We start from the raw sequence: 22,314 nt of genomic DNA on the forward strand, positions 1-22,314 counted from the left end.
ATGGAGGCAAGAAGGCAGTGGTATGGTATATTTAAGATCCTGAATGAGAAAAGTTTCCAGCCAAGAATTCTATAACCAGCCAAGTTATCCTTCAAAACTGAGGGAGAGATTAAAATCTTCAAAGACAAAGACTAAGAGAGCTAGTCAACAACAGGCCTGTCCTTCAAGAAACACTAAAGGGGAAAAAAAAAAAAAAAAGAAACACTAAAGGGAACCTGTCATCTGAAAAAAAATACAGGAGAGGGATGTGTGGAGGAGAGTGCAGAACTGAAGAGTGCCAGGACAGGTAATATGTACAACTGACAAATAAAAACTAAAGAATAAGATGTTAGATTTAAGAACTGCTTTTACAGTAGTAACCTTGAACATTAACAGACTAAACTCACCAATTAAAAAATACAGACTGGCAGAATGGATTAAATACTATAATCCATCTATATGCTATTTCTAAATAATATAACCCATCTATAAAGAGACACATCTTAGATTCAAGGACACAAGAAATTGAAAGTGAAACGATGGAGAATGCGGGGTAACTTGGCAGTGTACTGAGGTGTGGAATTTAGTCTGTCCTCCAGGATAGCTAGTAAACAGCCAGGAATTATATGGAACAATTGTTGGGGGGACTTCAGTGACCAGATACACATCATACACCAGTCTGGAATGGGTGGAATGAATGTGATCCTACATAAAACTGTAAGTCTTTTAAGCCACAGATGCTGCCACCCCTCCTCCATGAGCATGGCAGGCTGGTTCCCCAAAGGAAAAACAAACAAACTCTACTATGATCAAGGAAGGTAGTGCAACCAAGCTCCACTGAGGAATTAATTAATAAATCTGGGCTGTTAGAAACAGGCCCCAAGCACAGACAAACCTGGAGTAAGTGCTAAATGAACTGGGAGTTTTCACCCCAGCAAAAAGGGAGTGGGACTGGCAGGGAAAAAGACAAACAAACACTAAACACAGAGGCTTTTTGAGTTAGACAAGCATAAAATACTGGAAAAGGGCTGGGTCCCAAGAAAAGGGAGCACATAGAGCTTGGGGACACATAGATCCCTGTCCCAATTCTAACTCTTGATTGGCAATATGGGGAACTGGGTCCAGCTTGGAAAACGCTTTTATTCCCCCCTCCCTTTTTTTTTTTTTTTCACTTCTTAACAGCTCATTAGATAGAACTGTGAGCAATCTCTGGCCTCAGCATTGTCCCAAGCAAGAGCAGAATTAAAGTATGTCTGAAAAACAAAGTACCTAGTCAGGTGAATGAGGATAAAGCCCAAAAAGTTGCATCTTCCCCAAGGAAAGGGGGACATGGCCCAGCTCAAGAGAAGGCCCTCATTCAGGGAATTCAGGCACAAGGGCTAGAAAACAGAAGCAACCTAAGCCCACCTTCCACCCCAGCCTCTGTCTCAACCACTCCCATTTCAATGAGAGGCTGCTGAGAATTAAAGGCAATGAATCACTTTATGCTGGTGGGAAGCTACAAGCTGATAATCACCATATGCTGGGCAGGACAGGAAAAGCACAGAATCTAGAGGCTTCATAGGAAAGTCTAACAATCTGCTAGGTCTTACTCTTACAGAAACTTGATACTGATTACACCCTCCTCCTGAGAGATGGGCCTGTCTGGTCTGGAAAAATCTGACTGGGATCTATCATATTTGAGGAAACCCTCCTCAAAAAAAGGTTCCATATAGGCAGGGCAAGAAGCAGAAAAATAGGAGCTGAAAAATTCTGATCAATTAAACAGAACCTATGTTAGAGGGCTAGAATAGGTTGACCTGAATGACAAAGAACAGATAGAGAACAAAGCCACCCAGCAAGAAAATCCTAGGAAAAAGAGTGAAAATGACCTCCAGAATAAACTAATTAGGGAAATAAGATGCTTAGATGCCAGCAAAAAATAAGAAGTCATACTAGGAAAATTGAAAATATGGCCCAAAGGAGCAACCCAACATTTTAAATAAGATACAGGAGTTGAATCAACTAAATCAGGATGTTCGAACAGACACGCAAAATCTCATCAAAATCAAATCAACAAGCTGAGGGAGGAGATGGTAAAAGAGATGAAGGATATAAAGGAGACGTGGGAAGAACATAAAGAACTTGAAAGCTTGAAAAACAAATCACATAATTTATAGAATGAAAGACAGAATAGGAGAGATGAAAAAAAAAACAATGAAGACCTAAAACAGCAGATTTGAAGAGGGAGAAGAAACGATTAGTGAACTAGAGGACAGGACATCTGAAATCCTACACATGAAAGAATGGATAGGGGAAAGAATGGAAAGATATGAGCAGGGTCTCAGGGAATTGAATGACAACATGACGTGCATAAATATACATAGAATATATTCTAGAAGGAGAAGAGAAAGGAAAAGGGGCAGAAAGACTAATGGAGGGAAAAAAAATCACAAAATATTTCCCATCTCTTAAGAAAGACAAAATTAGATACAAGAATCACAGCAAACCCCAAACAGACCTATTCCAAGACACTTACTGATCAGATTGCCATATGTCAAAGACAAAGAGAGAATTCTGAAAGCAGCAAAAGAAAAGCAATCCATCATATACAAGGGATGCTCGACTAGACTACGTGTGAATTTCAAGCAGAAACCATAAAGGCAAGAAGGCAGTGGTATGATATATATGAGAGTCTAAAAGAGAAAAATTGCCAACCAAGAATTGAATACCCAGCAAAACTGTCCTTCAAAAATGAGGGGGAGTTTAAAACATTTTCAGACAGTCACTGAAAGAGTTTCTGACTAAGAGACTGGCTCTACAAGAAATACTAAAAAGGAGCACTACAGGCAGATAGGAAAAGACGGGAGAGAAAGGTCTGGAGAAGAGTTTGGAAATGAAGGCCAACAGTAAAGGTAAAAGTATATTTTCTTTGATATATAAATACCAAAAGACAAAGTGGTAGAACAAAATACTGCCTAATAGAGTAATAACATTATGTTAATGGATTAAAACCCAATCAAAAGACACACACTGACAGAATGGATTAAAACACAGGACCCAACCATACGCTGTCTACTAGAGACTCACTTGCGACCCATGGAGAAAAACAGATTGAAAGTCAAAGATCGGAAAAAAAGCATTTCACACATACAACCACAAAAGAGCAGGGATAACTATACTAATATCCAGCAAAAGAGTAGGGATAACTATACTAATATCCAACAACTCAGACTTCAAAGGTATAACAATTTAGAAGAGTCAAAGAAGGACACTATGTATTAATAAAAGGAACAATTCTCTAAGAAGACATAACAATCATAAATATTTATGCACCGAGCCAGAGTGTCCCAAAATACACAAGACAAACATTGATGACACTGAAAGGAGAAGTAGACACCTCTACAATAATAGTTGGAGACTTCAATACACAACTCTCATAAACGGATAGAACATCTAGATGGAGGCTCAATAAGGAAATAGAGATTTTGAATAATGTGATAAATGACCTAGACGTAACAGATATTTCCAGAACATTACACTCCACAACAACAGGATACACATTTTCCTCAAGTATTCACAGATCATTCTCAAGTATAGAACGTATACTGGGTCACAGAGCAAATCTCAATAAATTTAAAAAGACTGAAATTATACAAAACACTTTCTCATATCATAATGGAATGAAGTTGGAAATCAATAACAGAGGGCCAGAAACTTCACAACTATATGGAAGCCAAACAGCACACTCTTAAACAATCAGTGAGTCAAGGAAGAAGTTACAAGAGGAATAAGTAAATATCTTGAGGAAAATGAAAACGTAAATATAACATATTAAAACTTATGAGAGGGCAGTGCAACAGTGGCTCAGTGGCAGAATTCGTGCCCGCCATGCCGGAGACCCAGGTTTGTTTCCTGGTGCCTGCCCATGTGAAAAAGAAAAACTAATGGGATGTAGCAAAGATGGTGCTGAGAGGGAAATTTATTGCTCTAAATACCTATATTAAAACAGGAAAGAGGAATTAATTGTTCACCTGGAAGACAGAGAAACAGCAGTAAACTAACTCCCAAAGCAAAAGAAGGACAGAATAATGAAGATTTGAGCAGAAATAAATGAAATTGGGAATATGAAAATAATAGAGAAAATCAACAAAACCAGAAATTGGTTCTTTGAGAAAATCAGTAAAACTGATGGACCCTTACCTAGGCTGACAAAAAAAAAAAAAAAAAAAGAGAGAGAGAGAGAGAGAAAGAAAGGATGTAGATAAATAAAATCAGAAATAGGAGAGTGGACAAAACCACTGATTCTGTAAAAATAAAGGAGGCAATGAGAGGATGAAATGAGCAACTATGTTAATAAACTAGACAACATCTATGAAACGGATGATTTCCTAGAAAAGCATGAACAACCCACATTGACTAGAGTACAAATAGATGAACTCAACAAATTAATCACAGGTAGAGACTGATTCAGTCACCAAGAAGCTTCCAAAAAAAACAGTCCAGGACCAGATGGATTCACATGTGAATTCTACAAGGCATTCAAGAAAGAATCATTCTCAAACTCTTCAAAAAAAATTGAAGAGGAGGGAAAGCTACCTAACTCACTCTATGAAGCCAACATTACCTTAGTATTAAAGCTAAACAAAGGTACTTCAAGAGAATAAAATTATAGACCAATCTGTTTAATGAATATAGATGCAAAAATCCTCAACAAAATACTTGCAAACCGAATGCAGCAGCACATTAAAGGAAGTATGCAACATGACCAAGTAGGATTTATTCCAGTTATGCAAGACTGGCTCAACACAAGAAAATCAGTTAATATAATACACTGTATCAATAAATCAAAGCTGAAAAACAAATGATCATTTCAACTGATTCAGAAAAGTCATTTGACAAAATTCAACAATTTTTCTTTTTCTTTTTATATTATTAATTGTGGAATTTTTAAAAAAATGTAACAGCAGACACATTCATAACTTATGATCATTCCGTTCTACATACATAATCAGTAATTCACAATATCATCAAATAGTTGCACATTCATCATGATCATTTCTTAGAACATTTGCATCTATTCAGAAAAAGAAATTTAAAAAAACAGAAAAAATTCATACATACCATACCCCTTACCCCTCCCTTTCACTGATCACAAGCATTTCAATCTAAATTTATTCTGACATTTGTTTCCCCTATTATTTATTTTTATTCCATGCGTTTTACTCGTCTGTTGATAAGGTAGATAAAAGGTGCATCAGACACAAGGTTTTCACAATCACACAGTCACATTGTGAAAGCTATATCATTACACAATCATCTTCAAGACACATGGCTGCTAGAACACAGCTCTACGTTTTCAGGCAGTTCCCTTCAGCCTCTCTATTACATCTTGAATAACAAGGTGATATCTATTTAATGCGTAAGAATAACCTCCAGAATAACCTCTCGACTGTTTGGAATTTCTCAGCCACTGTAACTTTATTTTGCTTCATTTCACTCTTCCCCCTTTTGGTTGAGAAAGTTTTCTCGATCCCTTGTGGCTGAGTCTCAGCTCATTCTAGGATTTCTGTCCCATGTTGCCAGGAAGGTCCATACCCCTGGGAGTCATGTCCCACGTAGTCAAGGGGATGGCAATGAGTTTGCTTGTTATGTTGGCTGGAGAGAGAGGCCACATCTGATCAACTAAAGAGGCTGTCTTGGGGGTGACTCTTAGGCCTAATTTTAAGGAGGCTTCACCTATTCTTTATGGGGTTAAGTATCATATGAATAAATCCCAAGATCGGGGGCTCAGCCTATTGCTTTGGTTGTCCCCACTGCTTGTGAGAATATCAAGAATTCAACTTGGGGAAGTTGAATTTTTCCCCTTTCTCACCATTCCCCCAAGGTATTTGCAAATACTTTTTTATTCACTGTTCAAAATCACTGGGATTTCTTGGGGCATCACTGTGGACAAACCAACAAAATCTCATGCCCTACTCAAGGTTCCATGTACTTATAGTGTTCAATTAAGCCGTCTACATAAGTTATATTGGAAATGCACTAGTCAAAGTATAAATTTTGTACCAAAAAAATTTTTTGCTTTAGTCTCACATATAAGTTAAAATTTCAAAATATTAATTACGACCTATTTTCAACACTCTGCAGTAATGACATTTCTTTGTTCTTCCTCATGCAAAAACATTTTTAAAATTTGTACATTTAGACACTATCATTATACACTCTAGGCATTCCTAGATTATACTATCTATCTTTATCATCTTCCTTTCTTTCTGATTTCATTTGTGCCCCCAGCCCTCCTCCCTCTATCATTCTCACATGCAGCTTCATTCAGTGTTTTAACATAATTGTATTACAGTTAGGTAGTATTGTGCTATATCCATTTCTGAGTTTTAACAATCGGTCCTGTTGCACAATCTGTATCCCTTCAGCTCCAATTACCCAATATCTTACCCTATTTCTATCTCCTGATGGTCTCTGTTACCAGTGAAATTCTCCAAGTTTATTCACTAATGTCAATTCATATCAGTGAGACCATACAGTATTTATCCTTTTGTTTCTGGCTAATCTCACTCAGCATAATGTTCTGAAGGTCTATCCACATTGTTGCATACTTCATAACTTTATTCTGTCTTACAGCTGCATAATATTCCATTGTATGCGTATACCACAGTTTGTTTAGCCACCTGTCTGTTGATGGACATTTTGACTGTTTCCATCTCTTTGCAGTTGTAAATAATGCTGCTATAAACATTGGCGTGCAGATGTCCATTTGTGTCCTTGTCCTCATGTCCTCTAAGTAGATACCTAGTAATGGTATTGCTGGGTCATATGGCAATTCTATATTTAGCTTCCAGAGGAACTGCCAAATCCACAGTGGTTGTACCATTTGATATTCCCACCAACAGTGGATAAGTTGTCTCTTTCTCCACATCCTCTCCAGCACTTGTCATTTTCTGTTTTATTGATAATGGCCATTCTGCTGGGTATGAGATGATATCTCATTGTGGTTTTAATTTGCATTTACCTAATAGCCAGGGAAGTTGAATATCTTTTCATGTGCCTTCTGGCCATTTGTATTTTTTCTTCTGAGAAGTGTCTGTTCAAGTCTTCTGCTCATTTCGTAATTGGGTTGTCTGTCTTTCTGTTGTTGAGTTGAACAATCTCTTCATATATTCTGAATACTAGACCTTTATCTGATAAATCACTTCCAAATATTGTCTCCCATTTTGTAGGCTGTCTTTTTACTTTCTTGATGAAGTTCTTTGATGCACAAAAGTGTTTAATTTTGAGGAGTTTCCATTTCTTTCTTTCTTCAAAGCTTATGCTTTGGGTGTAAGGTCTAGGAAACTGCCTCCTATTATAAGATTTATAAGATATTTCCCTACATTTTCTTCTAACAGTTTTATGGTCTTAGATCTAATGTTTAGGTCTTTGATCCATTCTGAGTTAACTTTTGTATAGGGTGTGAGATATGGGTCCTCTTTCATTCTTTTGCATGTGGATATCCAGTTCTCTAGGCACCATTTATTGAAGAGACTGTTCTGTCCCAGGGAGTTGGCTTGACTGCCTTATCAAAGATCAATTGTCCATAGATGAGAGGGTCTATATCAGAAAACTCTATTTGATTCCATTGGTCAATATATCTATCTTTATACCAGTACCATGCTGTTTTGACCACTGTAGCTTCATAATACACCTTAAAGTCAGGTAGCGTGAGACCTCCAACTTCATTTTTTTTTCTCAGGATACCTTTAGCTGTTTGGGACATCCTGCCCTTCCAGCTAAATTTGGTTATTGGTTTTTCCATTTCTGAAAAGTAAGTTGTTGGGATTTTAATTGGGATTGCACTGACTCTGTAAATCAATTTAGGTAGAACTGACATCTTAACTATATTTAGTATTCCAGTCCATGAACACGGGATGCCCTTCCATCTATTTAGGTCTTCTGTGATTTAACAATTTCTTGTAGTTTTCTTTGTACAGGTCTTTTGTCTCTTTAGTTAAATTTATTCCTAAATATTTTATTCTTTCGGTTGCAATTGTAAACGGAATTCGTTTCTTGATTTCTCCCTCAGATTGTTCATTACTAGCGTATAGAAACACTACAGAGTTTTGAGTGTTGATCTTGTAACCTGCCACTTTGCTGTACTCATTTATTAGCTCTAGTAGTTTTGCTGTGGCTTTTTGGGGGGTTTTCGACATATAGTATCATATCATCTGCAAACAGTGAGAGTTCTACTTCTTCCTTTCCAATTTTGATGCCCTGTATTTCTTTCTCTTGTCTAAGTACTCTGGCTAGAACTTCCAACACATTGTTGAGTAACAGTCATGATAGTGGACATCCTTGTTTTGTTCCTGATCTTAGGGGGAAAGTTTTCAGTTTTTCCCCACTGAGGATGATGTTAGCTGTGGGTTTTTTATATAATCCCTTTATCATTTTGAGGAAGTTCCCTTCTATTCCTATCTTTTGAAGTGTTTTCAACGGGAAAGGATGTTGAATTTTGTGAAATTACTTTTCTGCATCAATCGAGAGGATCATGTGGTTTTTCTGCTTTGATTTGATGATATGGTGTATTACATTAATTGATTTTCTTATTTTGAACCACCCTTGCATACCTGGGATGAATCCTACTTGGTCATGGTGTATAATTCTTTTAATGTGCTGCTGGATTCGATTTGCTAGAATTTTGTTGAGGATTTCTGCATCTGTATTTGTTAGAGAGATTGGTCCGTAGTTTTCTTTTTTTGTAATATCTTTGTCTGGCTTTGGTATGAAGGTGATGTTGACTTTGTAGAATGAGTTAGGTAGCTTTCCCTCCTCTTCAATTTTTTTGAAGAGTTTGAGCAGGATTGTTACCAATTCTTTCTTCACATGTGAAGCCATCTGGTCCTAGTCTTTTCTTTTTGGAGAGCTTCTATAATGATTGACTCAATTTCTTTACTTGTCATTGGTTTGCTGAGGTCATCTATTTTTTCTCGAGTCAATGTTGGTTGTTCATGCCTTTCTAGAAAGTTGTCCATTTCATCTACATTGTCATATTTATTAGCATAAAGTTGTTCATAGTATCCTCTCATTACTTTCTTTATTTCTGTGGGGTCAGTGTCAACAACCTTTCTTGATAAAAACTTTTCAAAGGATGGGAGTAAAGGAGGATTTCCTCAACACAAAGGGAATATATGAAAAACCCACAGCTAACATCATCCTCAAAGGGGAAAGACTGAAAGCTTTCCCTCTAAGATCAGGAACAAGACAAGGAGGCCCACTGTTACCACTGTCATTCAACATTGTGCTGGAAGTTCTAGCCAGAGAAAAAAGAGAAGAAAAAGAAGTAAAAGACATGCAAACTAGAAAAGAAGAAAGAAAAGTTTCATTGTTTGCAGATGATACAATATACTGAAAATATTGAAAAATCTACAGGAAAGCTACTAAACCTAATAAATGAGTACAGCAAAGTGGCAGGGTACAAGATCAACAACAGAAAATCAAGTGTTTCTATACACTAGTAATGAGCAATCTGAGGTAGAAATCCAGAAAAAAATCCATTTAAAGTAATAACCAAAATAAGCAATATTTAAGAATAAATTTAACTATGGACACAAAAGACCTATACACCAAAAACTACAAGAAATTGCTATAAGGAATCATGCAAGACCTAAATTAGTGGAAGCACATACAGTGTTCATAGATTGGAAGACTGAATATAGTTAAGATGTCAATTCTACCCAAATTGATTTACAGATTCAATGCATTACCAATTAAAATCTGAACAATTTACTTTGCAGAAACAGAAAAACCAACAATCAAATTTATTTGGAAGGGCAGGGCTCTTGAAGAGCTAAAAATATATTGAAAAAGAAAAATGAAGTGGGAGGTCTCACACTGCCTGACTTTAAAGCACAGTACAAAGCTACACTGGTCAAAACAGCATGGTAGCAGCATAAAGATAGATATACTGACCAACTGAATTGAATCGAGTGTTCAGAAATAGATCCTCTTCTCTATGGACAACTGATCTTTGGTAAAGCTGTCCAGCCAACCCATCTGGAACAGAGTACCCTCTTCAATAAATGGTGTTTCAAGAACTGGATATCCATTTGCAAAAAAAAAAAAAAAAAGGAAATAGGAACCATATCTCACACCCTATACAAAAATTAACTCAAGGTGTGGTCGCACTGGCTAGACGTTTGTGGAAACTGCAAACTGGGTGCGGCCTCTCGTAATGGAAGCTGCTGAGGCACAGGGTCAGCAGATATCGCCCAGGGCCTGGAGAACTTGCCTGTGAACGCGTGGCCCCCGAGTTCGGAGCCGGAACCTTTCCAGAAATAGCATTTTTGGGAAGAATCAAATGAGTTAACACACGTAAATGGTTTAGAACAATGCCTGACACACATCTCCCACCAACAAGATAATCCAATCAGTTGAAGACCTTTAAGGGCGAAGAGAGACTTTCACTGGTTCTTCAGCTAACAAGCGCCTCTTGCGGAGTTTGTCCAGTCGCTTCATCAGTGCTGCCAGCTTCAGAGCCTGCCCAATGGATTTTGGACTCTTCCATTCTCACCGCTATGTGAGACACCTTTATACATCTCATATTTACAGATTAAAATTTAAAAAAAAAAAAAAAAGAGAGAACAATGCCTGAGCACATTGTAACTATTCAATAAATGTTAGGTGTTATCAGTTTTCAAAAAAAAAAAAATTAACTCAAAATGAATCAAAGACCTAAATACTAGAGCTAAGACCATAAAATTTTTAGAAGAAAATGTAGGGAAATATCTTATAAATTTTGTGATAAGAGGTGGTTCTTTAAACCTTACACCCAAACTGTAAGCAATGAAAAAGAAATAGATGAAAGGGAGCACCTCAAAATTAAGCATATTAGTGCATCAAAGAACCATATCAGGAAAGGGAAAAAGCAGCCTACACAATGGGAGACAATATTTGAAAACCACATATTAGGTAAGGGTTTAATATCCAGAATATATAAAGAGATTCTACAACTCAACAACAAACAACTCAATTTAAAAATGGGCAAAAAACATCAACAGACACCTTACAGAAGTGGAAATACAAATGGCTAAAGGGCATGTGAAAAGATGCTCAACCTCACTGGCTATTAGGAAAAAGCAAATCAAAACCACATTCACACCCACTAGAATGGTCACTATCAAAAAAACAGAGAAAGACAAGAGCTGGAGAGGATGTGGAGAAAGAGACACATTTACTCACTGCTGATGGGAATGCAGAATAGTGCAACTACACTGGAAGGCAGTTTGACATTCCTGAGGAAGCTAAATATAAAACTGCCATATGAGCAAGCAATCCCATTACTAGGTATATATTCAGAGGAACTGAAGGCAAGGACACAAACAGACTTCTCTCCCCTGATGTTTATAGTGGTATTATTCATGATTGCCAAGAGATGGAAACATCCCAAGTACCCATCAATGGACAAGTAGCTAAACAAGCTGTGGCAGATACATACCATGGAATATTCTGGAATGAGCTACGACCTGGCATCACGGAATTGAGAAAGCCATCTTAACCAAAGGGGGGAAGAGAGAAATGAGACAAAATAAAGTTTCAGTGGCTGAGAGATTTCAAACAGATTCAAGAGGTTATCCTGGAAGCTATTCTTATGCAATATATAGATATCCCTTTTTAGTTTATGGTGTACTAGACTGGCTAGAAGAAAGTACCTAAAACTATTGAATTGTATTCCAGGAGCCTTGAATCTTGGAGACAATTGTATACTATATACTTTTTATAATGTGACTGGGTGATTGTGAAAACCTTGTGGCTAATGCTCCCTTAAACCAGGGTTTGGACAGATGAGTAAAAAAATAGAGACAAAAAAATAAATAAATAATGGTGGAGGGGATAAAGGGTAAAAAAAGTTGGGTTGATTGCAATACTAGTAGTCAATGAGAGGGAGAATAAGAGGTATAGGATTATGGCTTTCTTTTTCTATTTTTATTTCTTTTACTGGAGTGATGCAAAGTAATAAAAATGATGGCGCTGAATATACAACTATGCGATAATACTATGAGCCACTGTGGATGGACCATATGGGGCATAAAGATATCAAAATAAAAATATTTTTAAAAAAAGAAAGTGAAAGGATGGGAAAAAAGATAGTCTATGCATTCTGTAAGAAAATAAAGCAGGAGTAACTATATTAATATCAAATAAAACAGACTTTAAACTAGAGAAAGAACAACAAACTAACACCGAAGCAAATAAAAGAGAAATAAAGTTTAAAGTAGAACAACTGGAGAACAATGAAACAATAGAAATAATCTACAAAACCAAAAGTTGGCTCTTTGAGAAAAATCAGTAAAATTGATGGACCCCTAGCTCTGCTGACAAAGAAAAAAAGAGAGAACATGCAAATAAAATGAAATGTGAGGGGGGGGTGTTACCATGTATCCTGAAGAAATTAAAAAATCATCCATGAACAACTATGCTGCATCAAACCATTCAATTTATATGAAATGGACAGATTCCTAGAAACACACGAACTATCTATATTGAGTCAAGAAGAAACAAGATCTCAGCAAACTAATCACAAGTAAAGAGATTCAGTCAGTCATCAAAAATCTTCCTACAAAGAAAAACCAGGACCAGATGGCTTCACAGAGGAATTTTATCAAACATCCCAAAAACAGCTGACACCAATCCTGCTCAGAATCTTCAAAAAACTGAGGAAAATGGAATGCTACCTAATTCATTTTGTGAAGTTAACATCACTCTAATATCAAAACCGGATAAAGATGCCTCAAGAAAGGAAAACTACAAACCAATCCCCTAATGACCACAGATGCAAAAATTCTCAACAAAACACCCTCAAATCAAATCCAACAACACATTAAAATAATTATATTCATCATAAGTGAAGTTATACAGGAATGCAGTGGTGGTTCAACACAAGAAAATCAATCAGCGTAATACAGCATATTAAGAAACTGAAAGGGAAAAAAATCACATGATCCTATCGACTGATACTGAAAAAGCATTCCACAAAACTTAGCATCCTTTCCTGATAAAACACTTCAAAAGCTAGGAATCAAAGGAAACTTCCTTAATATGATAAAAGACATATATGAAAAACCCATAGCCAATATCATACTTAATGGTAAGAGACTGAAAGTGTTCCCTCTAAGATCGGGAATGAGACAAGGATGCCCACTGTCATCACTATTATTCAACATTGCACTAGAAGTCCTAGCTAAAGCGATTATACAGGAGAAAGAAATAAAAGGCAACCAAATAGGAAAGGAAGGAGTAAAACTTTCATTATTTGAAGATGACATGATCCTATACTTGGAAATCCTGAAAAATCTACAACAAAGTGATTTAAGCTAATAAACAAATTCAGCAAAGTGGCAGGATATAAGATTAATAAACAAAAATAAAGAACAATCCTAAACAGGGACATCAAGGACTTATACACAGAAAATTACAAAACACTGCTAAAAGAAATTTTAAAATGGCCTAAATAGATGGAAAGACATTCCACGTTCATGCACAGGAAGGTTGAATGTTGTTAAGGTGTCAGTTCTACCCAAATTTATTTACAAATTAAATGCAATAACAAACAAAATCCCAACAACTACTTTGAAGACTTGGGAAAGCTAGTCATCAAATTTATCTGGAATCAAAAGAGGCCCCAAATAGCTAAAGATATCCTAAAAAAAAAGAAGAGTGAAGTGGGAGGAATATCACTTCCTGACTTTAAAGCTTAATATAAAGGCACAGTGGCCATAAAGGGATAGTGCTGGCACAAAGACAGAAGTACTGACCAATGGAATTGAATTGGGAGTGCCGAGATAAAAAGCACTGCATCTATGGACAACTGATTTTCGATAAGGTACCCAAATTCACTGAACTCTTCAATAAATGGGCATGGGAGAATTGGATAGCAAAAGCCAAAAGAATGAAAGGGGGCTCCTATCTTACACCCTATCCAAAAATCATTCAAAATAGATCAAGACCTAAATGTAAGAGCCAATACCATAAAATTTCTAGAAGGAAATGCAGGGAAACAACTTCAAGACCTAGTAACAGGAGGCAGCTTCTTAAACTTTGCACCTAAAGCACAAGCAGCAAAAGAAAAAAATAGACAAATGGGAACTCTTTAAGATCAAGAGCTTTTGCATCTCAAAGAACTTTTTCAAAATGTTGAAGAGGCAGCCAACTCAATGGGAAAAAATATTTGGAAACCACATATTGGATAAAGGCTTGATATCCTCTGTATGTAAAGAAATTATACAGCTCAACAACAAAAGAACAAAAACCCAAAATAAAATGGGCAGAGGACATGAGTAAATATTTTCTGAAGAGCAAATACAGATGGCTAAAAAGCACATGAAGAGATGCTCATCTTCATTAGCTGTAAGGGAAATGCAAATCAAGATAACAATGAGGTATCACTGCACCCCTAAAAGAATGGCTGCTATTAAACAAACATAAAACTTCAAATGTTGAAGAGAATGTGGAGAAACTGGAATACTTATTCACTGTTGGTGGGAATGTATAATGGCGTAGCCACTTTGGAAGACAGTTTGGCAATTCCTCAGAAAATCATATACAGTTTCCCTATGATGTGGCAATACCAATACTCAGTATATACCCAGAAGAGCTGAAAGTGGTAACATAAACAATCATTTCCACACTGACATTCATAGCGGCACTATTCATAATTCCCCAAAGATGTAAGCAATCCAAGTGCCCATCAACAATCAAGTGGATAAACAAAATGCGGTATACATACAATGGAATATTATGCAGCAGTAAGACGAACTGCAGTCTCCAAGCATATAACAACGTGAAGGAAAGTTGAGGACATAATGCTGAGTGAAATAAGAGTGACACAAAAGGAAGGCTACTATATGATTTCACTATATGACTCTAGTAAAGGTAATCTCAGAGGTTACACTGTAGAATATAGCAAAAGCTAGAGACTGGAAAGGCTACTCAATGAAGTTGAACTTAAATGAAAGGGAACAGATAGAAGTGATGGTAACTAATTAATGGGGTTATAAGTAACACTGCCATACTGAAGGTGAATATGATTGAAAGAGGATGTATAGTGCCACATATCCCACTGATTAAATATACAATTATAAATAAGTTCTCACATGAACTATTTCAAAGGTTTGATATTGGATAAAGAGTCAATACTAGGTGAGTATAGGGAGAAAACTAAAAATACATGCTATGGCAAATAGTTATCCAGAAGACATCACAGTACCAGAGCACTACCAGGGCAACTAATTGGGGGTGGGGGTGGGGGTGAGGGTGGGTGGGAAGGGGGGGGACAAGGGGTAAGGGGTGGCTTTGATTTGATAGTTGATGACTCAATTTTTGCTGGTTCTTTGTCATTATGGACGAATGAAATTTGTCTAAAACTGAGTGCTACTGATTGTACAACCAAGTGAGGATACTGTAAGACATCAACTTTTGTTTATTTTGGACATTATTCATTATGCCCAAAAGATGGAGGGAGCCAAAGGGTACAATGACGGAGAATCAGAATGGTGAACTGTAATAATCTATACGATGGAATATGATTCAGCTACAAAAAGGAAGGGCACTGAGAGGCATGCAATGAACTGAATAAACCTGGGGGATAATGTGTTGTACAAAATAGGCCAGAAACAAAAGAATAAATATGTGAAGGTCTCTCAGAAAATACTTATAAGGAAATGGAAGCCTAGGTTGTAAGCCCTCATAGCAGCCACACGTAGCCTGAAGTTGTACAGGTACTTCTAGATTCTGAGATACTGTACTATATGTGTACCAGCTGGTATTTCCCTGGGACAATGAGTAACTCCATGACAATTAAGAACCAGAAATGGAGTGCTGCATCCCTGAAAGTTAGCATAGCTATATGTAATAACAGTTAAAATACTGAAAAAGAGATCAGGCTTCAATTACAGTTTTAAAAGAAGCCAATCTGGCAGAGTCTAACCCTTGAGGGTCTGAATATATATATAATGGAACTATTAAACTTTTCCACTTGGGAAACCCTGGGTACCCTCTAAACCCCTGGGACTCCCAAGAAAATAGGCCCAGCCCTGGATTTTGAGGCTTGCCCTTACAAAACTTATTTCTGTAGGGGAGAAGCTAACAGGATCCATAATGAGGCTTAGGAGTTGCTTCTAGGAAATCTCTTTTGTTGCTCAAATGTGGCCTCTCTCTCTAAGCCCAACTCTACAAGGAAAATCATTACCCTCTTCCTCTGTGTGGGACATGACATTCAGGGGTGAAAATCTCCCTGTAAACGTGGGGTATGGCTCTGATGGATGAGTCTGGCCCTGGCACTGTGGAACTGATGGCGCCTTCCAGACCAAGAGGAGAAAATGAAGTGGAATAAAATAATGTATCTTTGGCCAAGAGATATCAAATGGTATCAAGAGGCTATTGTGGAGGCTACTCTTATATAAGCTTCAGCAGATAGTGGTAGGTGCCATAGTCTGCCAAACCCCAACCAACATCATTCCTGTTGAACACCTAGGCCTCAAACTGGGACTCTATAAAAGTTTCATGCACTAAACTTGTTTTGCTAGAACCTATAATTCCCTGCAGCTTCCTAAGTCAGATAAAACCTGAGACCCAGAGGGATCAGCCTCTCCAATATTATCAATTAATTACATTTCCCTAAGCTTTAGTGTTGACATCCCTTCTCAACATGAAAAAAACAGGCATTGCCCAAAGATCCTTATAGGCTGGGAGAAGGATCAGAAGAGGAGGAGGAGATATAACAGAGAAAATAGGATTTAAAAAAGGAATCTGAGTGATGAATCACTCTACTAATATTCCTTCTAGCCTCCAGTGTTTTAAAGTTGGTAGAAGAAAAAATCTGAGATGGTGGAATGGTAACCCATCATAAACTCTGGGATCTGTTCTGTAACTACTTTTTTTTTTTGCATTGGCAGGCACAGGGAATCGAACCCGGGTCTCTGGTATGGCAGGTGAGAATTCTAATTCTGCCATTGAGCCACCGTTGCATCGCCCTCTGTAACTGCTTTTGAAGTGTGCTTTGAAAATTACTGCTTTTTTCTTTCTTTGCTTTGTATATATGCTATATTTTACAATAAAAAAATATTTTGCTAAAAAAAAAAAAGAAGCCAGGGGAAAATCTCCTGGAAATAAAAGTAAGTAGTAAATAAACAAACAAAAAAAAAAGCTATATATGATAACTCAAGGAATAAAGTATAAACGTCTAAATGTAGGGATTTTGCCCAAGGCATTTTTAATTTCTTTCTGGGTTAGGCTATTGAACAGCTGAAGTGATCAGCAATGTGACCTCCAGAGAAGTAGGGTGCTCTTCTGGGAATATAAGAGCCTCAATTACCTAGAAAGTCTATTAGGCTGTTCAAGGATGGGATCCATATTACTTCAGAAATTATTACTCTTTTTCAGTTTAAACTCAAGTCAGAAGGTGGAACATGTCAAGCTCTATCAATTTAGATTATTTACACAGTATGTATAATCCAGGGACATTAGAATTAAATAGAAAAATTCTTATTCTAATTCTTAGTTCTTATACCCACATTTTTTGGAAAATATTTAGCACACTGTCACCATTATAGTGACAAGAAACTATGACAAGAGAATCATAGACCCCACTCAGTAAACTCTTCAGCATCAGGCTTACTTTAATTAAAACAGTTACTAACATCATTAATCATGTGATTGAGTAAAGAAGTAAATATTTAAAAATTATATAAGTTAAGCATTTTCTGAAATCAACATGTTTTATTAAAGAAAAAAATTAACTGGCATTAACAATTTCAAAAGCACTCACGGAACAACTTTTTCCCCAATGTTTTACTACAAAAATTTTCACACAGAAAAATTTATGAAACAGCTTAGTGGCAAGAACTGGCTACATGCTCCATTTGTATATTCTCCAAAGCATCCACTCTTGGTTGTCCAAAGGTGGATATGATCTTTACAAAGAGCTAAAAATATCTGGTAAATAAGGCAGGTAATCACATTGATGTAACAAAATGAGGCTAACAAGTTATGTTTTTGACCCTCAGTTTCCTCATCTGAAGGGCATTTGAAAAGAGGAGGCAGAAAATACATTTTGATCAAGCATACAGTCTCTCTAAAACACTGCTCTGAAGGACAGCAATTATTTAGATACACTTAATTAAAACCACTTCCATTATTTTAGCCAAAAAAGAATCTAGCACAGTGCCTGGAACATATTAATATTCAATAAATGTTAGCTGCTATTATTAGCTATTGGTAGTTATATTTCAAAAGGATAATTGAATCTGGCAAAATTAAGACTTTAGTTAACATTCATTCTTTTGATTTACAAGATCAGTCTAATTTTGGGGGAAAGAAAGGAATATGTTGAGTATTATCATTAAATTTAGATAAGAAAGAACTGCAAGCACTGGAATTAACTGTTAAACTGTTGTGCAGGGGGGATGTTGGAGTTTTATGTATCAGTTGCATATATATACAGTACCTTTTGACATTTATCCTAGTTGCTAGAGCAGGTAGGAAAAATTCTAAGACACTATAGACTTGAGCAACTTAGTGAAAACCAAAATTGTGAAGGTTCCTTCTTTCCAAAATTATTCCAAAATGCCTCGGACTAATTTCAATTACAGCCTCATTTCTCTCCACTCTTCCTTGGAATGCATTACTTGCCATCATACTTATTAATTATACATATTTTAAAGTCACAGTCAAAGTGTAAACCACCATCTGGCATCTAAGAGTAGGGATACCTCTAATGTAGGTGTGGTAAGTCTATATGACACAATGAGAAGGGCACAGATTTGGAATCAGACAGACTTACATTTGAACCAGGTCTCTCAGCAAGTTACTTTTCTGAACCTTAGCTTCCTTATCTGTATATAAAAGGGGACAACAATAGCTACCTTACAGTATTGTTGAGAAAATTCAATAAAAATATATGCAAAATGCCTAGCACATAACAGGGAGTTAATTATTGCCAAATTTCCATTCTCTCTTGCATCTGTAGAAAAATCATATTCCTTACTTATCAGAGTTTATAAACCCAAAAGATACCACATCTTTTTCAACTTAAAACTTAAATAAAACAAAAATACTCACTAAATAAAACCAGAATTTCACAGATGAATTGAGATTTTCCTAATTCTAGAATTTGTTTTTCAAAACAGAAGTACTAAATTAGCTGTGATTTCTTATTTCCTAAGGTCAAAAGCAGAAAATTTGTATATTGTTTATTTTTCTATAATAGTATTGATTCTCCCCTTGTCAAATGAAAATGTATGATATTTTACATGAGCAGATTCCTAAGTGAGTAGTTTGGATGCTAGAAAAGGTATTTCTGCCATGAGAATAGTTTCTTTGAGACAAAAAAAAAAGGGGGGGGGGGGGGTTTGGGGTTAAGAGGGAACAGGTTGCCCAGATTAGAAACAGAAAAAGTCCTGAAGAAAATGCTTATTCCAAATTATACAGTATTCAGCAGGCTAGCTATAAATAAATAATTTCTTTACCTGGGATCAGGCTCATCTAGCTTTTTCTGTTAATTATGAGAAAATAATCAAATGGCCATGCCAGTGCTTCAAAAATTCAATGTTAATCAATATTAATTGCACACAATTTTTGTTTGCTTCTGTTAATTTTTTTACCATGAAAAGCCATTGTCTGAAGAAGTCGATCAGCCACCTCCTGAGGGAAAACTCCAGGTTCCTGTAGACATAATGTTCCATCTTGTCTTGCTGAACAGAACTTCTCAAGGTGAGTAGTCAGGAAATTCAAGCAGATATCAAGTAAGGAATAGGGAGATGCCTCCTCCTTGGAGCCCAGGAAGGAACATAAAAGAAACACAAAAGTCAAAAAGTTAGCTTTCAGAAAAGCAGAGACTGAACCATTCATTCATTGTTCAACAAATACTTACTCAATATCTACTGTATGTCAGAGGCACAGAAGATTAAACTTCCTAAACTACCCTGCTCAAACCTCCAAAAGACTCAATTAACCTGAAGATAAAAGGCAAAATTCTTAGACTGTCAAACTGATGTCTGAGTCTTTCCAAAATCTAGCCCCAATTTGCTTTTCAACTTGATCTCTCACAAAATCCAACCTGATGGTTCAAATATAATAAATTTATCTTTGGTTAAAAGAATTTGGTATTGGTGTCGGCATCCTCAAAAAAGCAAACATTTAACCCTGTTATTTCAGTTTGAGGAATAAATAGCTAACAAACACACAGATTTAAGTGTAAGGGTTTTAATTATTGAAATAAATACTGAATATCCCCGATAACAGCAAAATAATTAAAATATAATTATAGCTACCATCCACTAGAAGCTTTCTCTTTGGCTGCACTGTTTTACATGAGTGGATCATTATTTCATTTATTCCTCACCCTTATTTAACAAAATAGTCAAGCATTAACTTCACTTTGCCTAACCGAAAAATGAGGCTCAGAAAAGTAACAACTTTCTCAGCCTTCCACATAATGGGGCAATTGTAGGCTTAAAATAAGAACTGACTTGGGAGCCCAACTCTTAATTTACATTATACTACACATATGACATTTTTTTTTCCTTGTATGCTGTATGGCAGGGGTCACATTTCATTTTTTTGTCTGGGTACCCCACTATTGCAGCACCGTTTGTTGAATTTTTGTTTGTTTTTTTCTTTTTTTGTTTTGTTTGTTTGTTTTGGGGAAGTGCATGGACTGGGTATCAAACCTGGGTCTCCCACATGGCAGGTGAGAATTCTACCACTGAATTACCCCTGCACCCCCTATTTTTTTTAATTTAAAACTTTTTACCTTGAAATATTTTCAAAACTTACAGGACAGCTCCAAAAATAATACAAACCCCATAGAGAACTCCAACAAATCCTTACCCCTCCAGATACCCAGATCCACCAATTTTAACATTTTGCCACATTTGCTGTTATCATCTTATCTTTCTATTTATCAGTCTACCAAGCTATTTACCTATCCAGCATCTATATGTATGTCTATTTATCAATTCATTTTATGAACACTGAGCATAGGTTGTATACATCATGTTCCTTGAACACTTAATACTGCCATGTACAACATTAAGAATAAGGATATTCACTTATGTGTCGACCTTAAGTGCAGTTATCAAGTCCAAGAAATTTAACATTGATATAAAGCTTACAGTCTATATTCTAATATTTTCATATATTCCAATAATGTCCCTTTGACTCTTTTTCCCTCATGTTTAGGCCCCATCCAGAATCATGTATTGCCTATAACTGTCACTGACTTTTTAGTTTCTCTTTCTTTTTTTTTTTTAATTGTAAGAACATATTTACAACACAAACTTTTCCATTTCAACCACTCTCAGTGGGATTAATCACATTCACTGTGTTGCAGTACTTTACCACCTTCCATTGCTAAAAACTTTCCATATCCCCAAACAGAAACCCTATGCCAATTTTGCATTAACTCCCCATTCCCCTGACCCCAACCCTTGGCAACTAATACTTTAATTTCTGTCTCTAACAGCTTGCATATCTTCTGATATTTTCTTTGTAGTTATTGTGGGGCTTAAACTTAACATCCTAAATTTGTAACAATCTCATTTGCTTTGATACACATTTAACTTCAATAGTTCCTCTATGCCTCCATTCTGCTACCTTTATGTAGTTCTTGTCACAAATTACATGTTTATACACTGTGAGTCCCACACCACTGATTTTTCATTTTATTTTATGCATTTGCATTTTAGATTCTGTGGGACGTAAAAAGGAGTTACAAACCAAAAATACAATACTACTGGCATTTATATTTACTCATGTCATTGCCCTTACTGGAGATCTTTACTTCCTCATGTGACTTTGATCTATTATCTACTGTCCTTTCCTTTCTACCTGCGGAATTCTATTTAGCATTCGTCTAGTGGTAACAACTCCTCAGCTTTCGTTTATCTCGGAATGTTCTACTCTCTCCCTCATTTGTGAAGGTCAGTTTTGCCAAATTTAGAGTTCTTCGTTGGCAGTTGTTTTGCTTTTAGCACTTTAAATATGATAATCCATTGACTTCCTGCCTTCATGGTTTCCAAAAAGAATTCAGCGCTTAATTTTACTGAGGCTCCCTTGTACATAACATGTTGCTTCTCTCTTGTTGTGGCTTGCAGAATTCTCTCCTTATCTTTGGCATTTGATAGTCTGATTACAATATGCCACAAACTGGGTCTATTTGGATTTATATCGTTTGAGTTCACTGAGCATCTTGGATGTGTATATTCATGTCTTTTGTTAAATCTGGGAAGTTTTTAGTCATTATTTCTTTGAATATTCTCTCTGTCCCTTCCTCTCTTTCTTCCCCAAAATGCATATATAGGTATGCTTAAT

General features: G+C 36.3%; 1 protein-coding gene across 5 annotated transcripts in view; it reads right to left on the bottom strand.

The window, feature by feature from the left end:
- The window catches only part of ZYG11B (zyg-11 family member B, cell cycle regulator), a 198,561-nt gene that overhangs the window by 113,671 nt on the left and 62,576 nt on the right, over positions 1-22,314 (bottom strand). For all 5 annotated transcript variants that reach the window (XM_077149622.1, XM_077149623.1, XM_077149621.1 and 2 more), the window contains one exon: positions 19,605-19,770. In XM_077149622.1, the coding sequence (XP_077005737.1) occupies positions 19,605-19,770 (166 nt within the window). The remainder of the gene's footprint in view (positions 1-19,604; positions 19,771-22,314) is intronic.

This window comes from Tamandua tetradactyla, chromosome 2, assembly GCF_023851605.1.
Source record: "Tamandua tetradactyla isolate mTamTet1 chromosome 2, mTamTet1.pri, whole genome shotgun sequence".
NCBI lineage: Eukaryota > Metazoa > Chordata > Mammalia > Pilosa > Myrmecophagidae > Tamandua > Tamandua tetradactyla.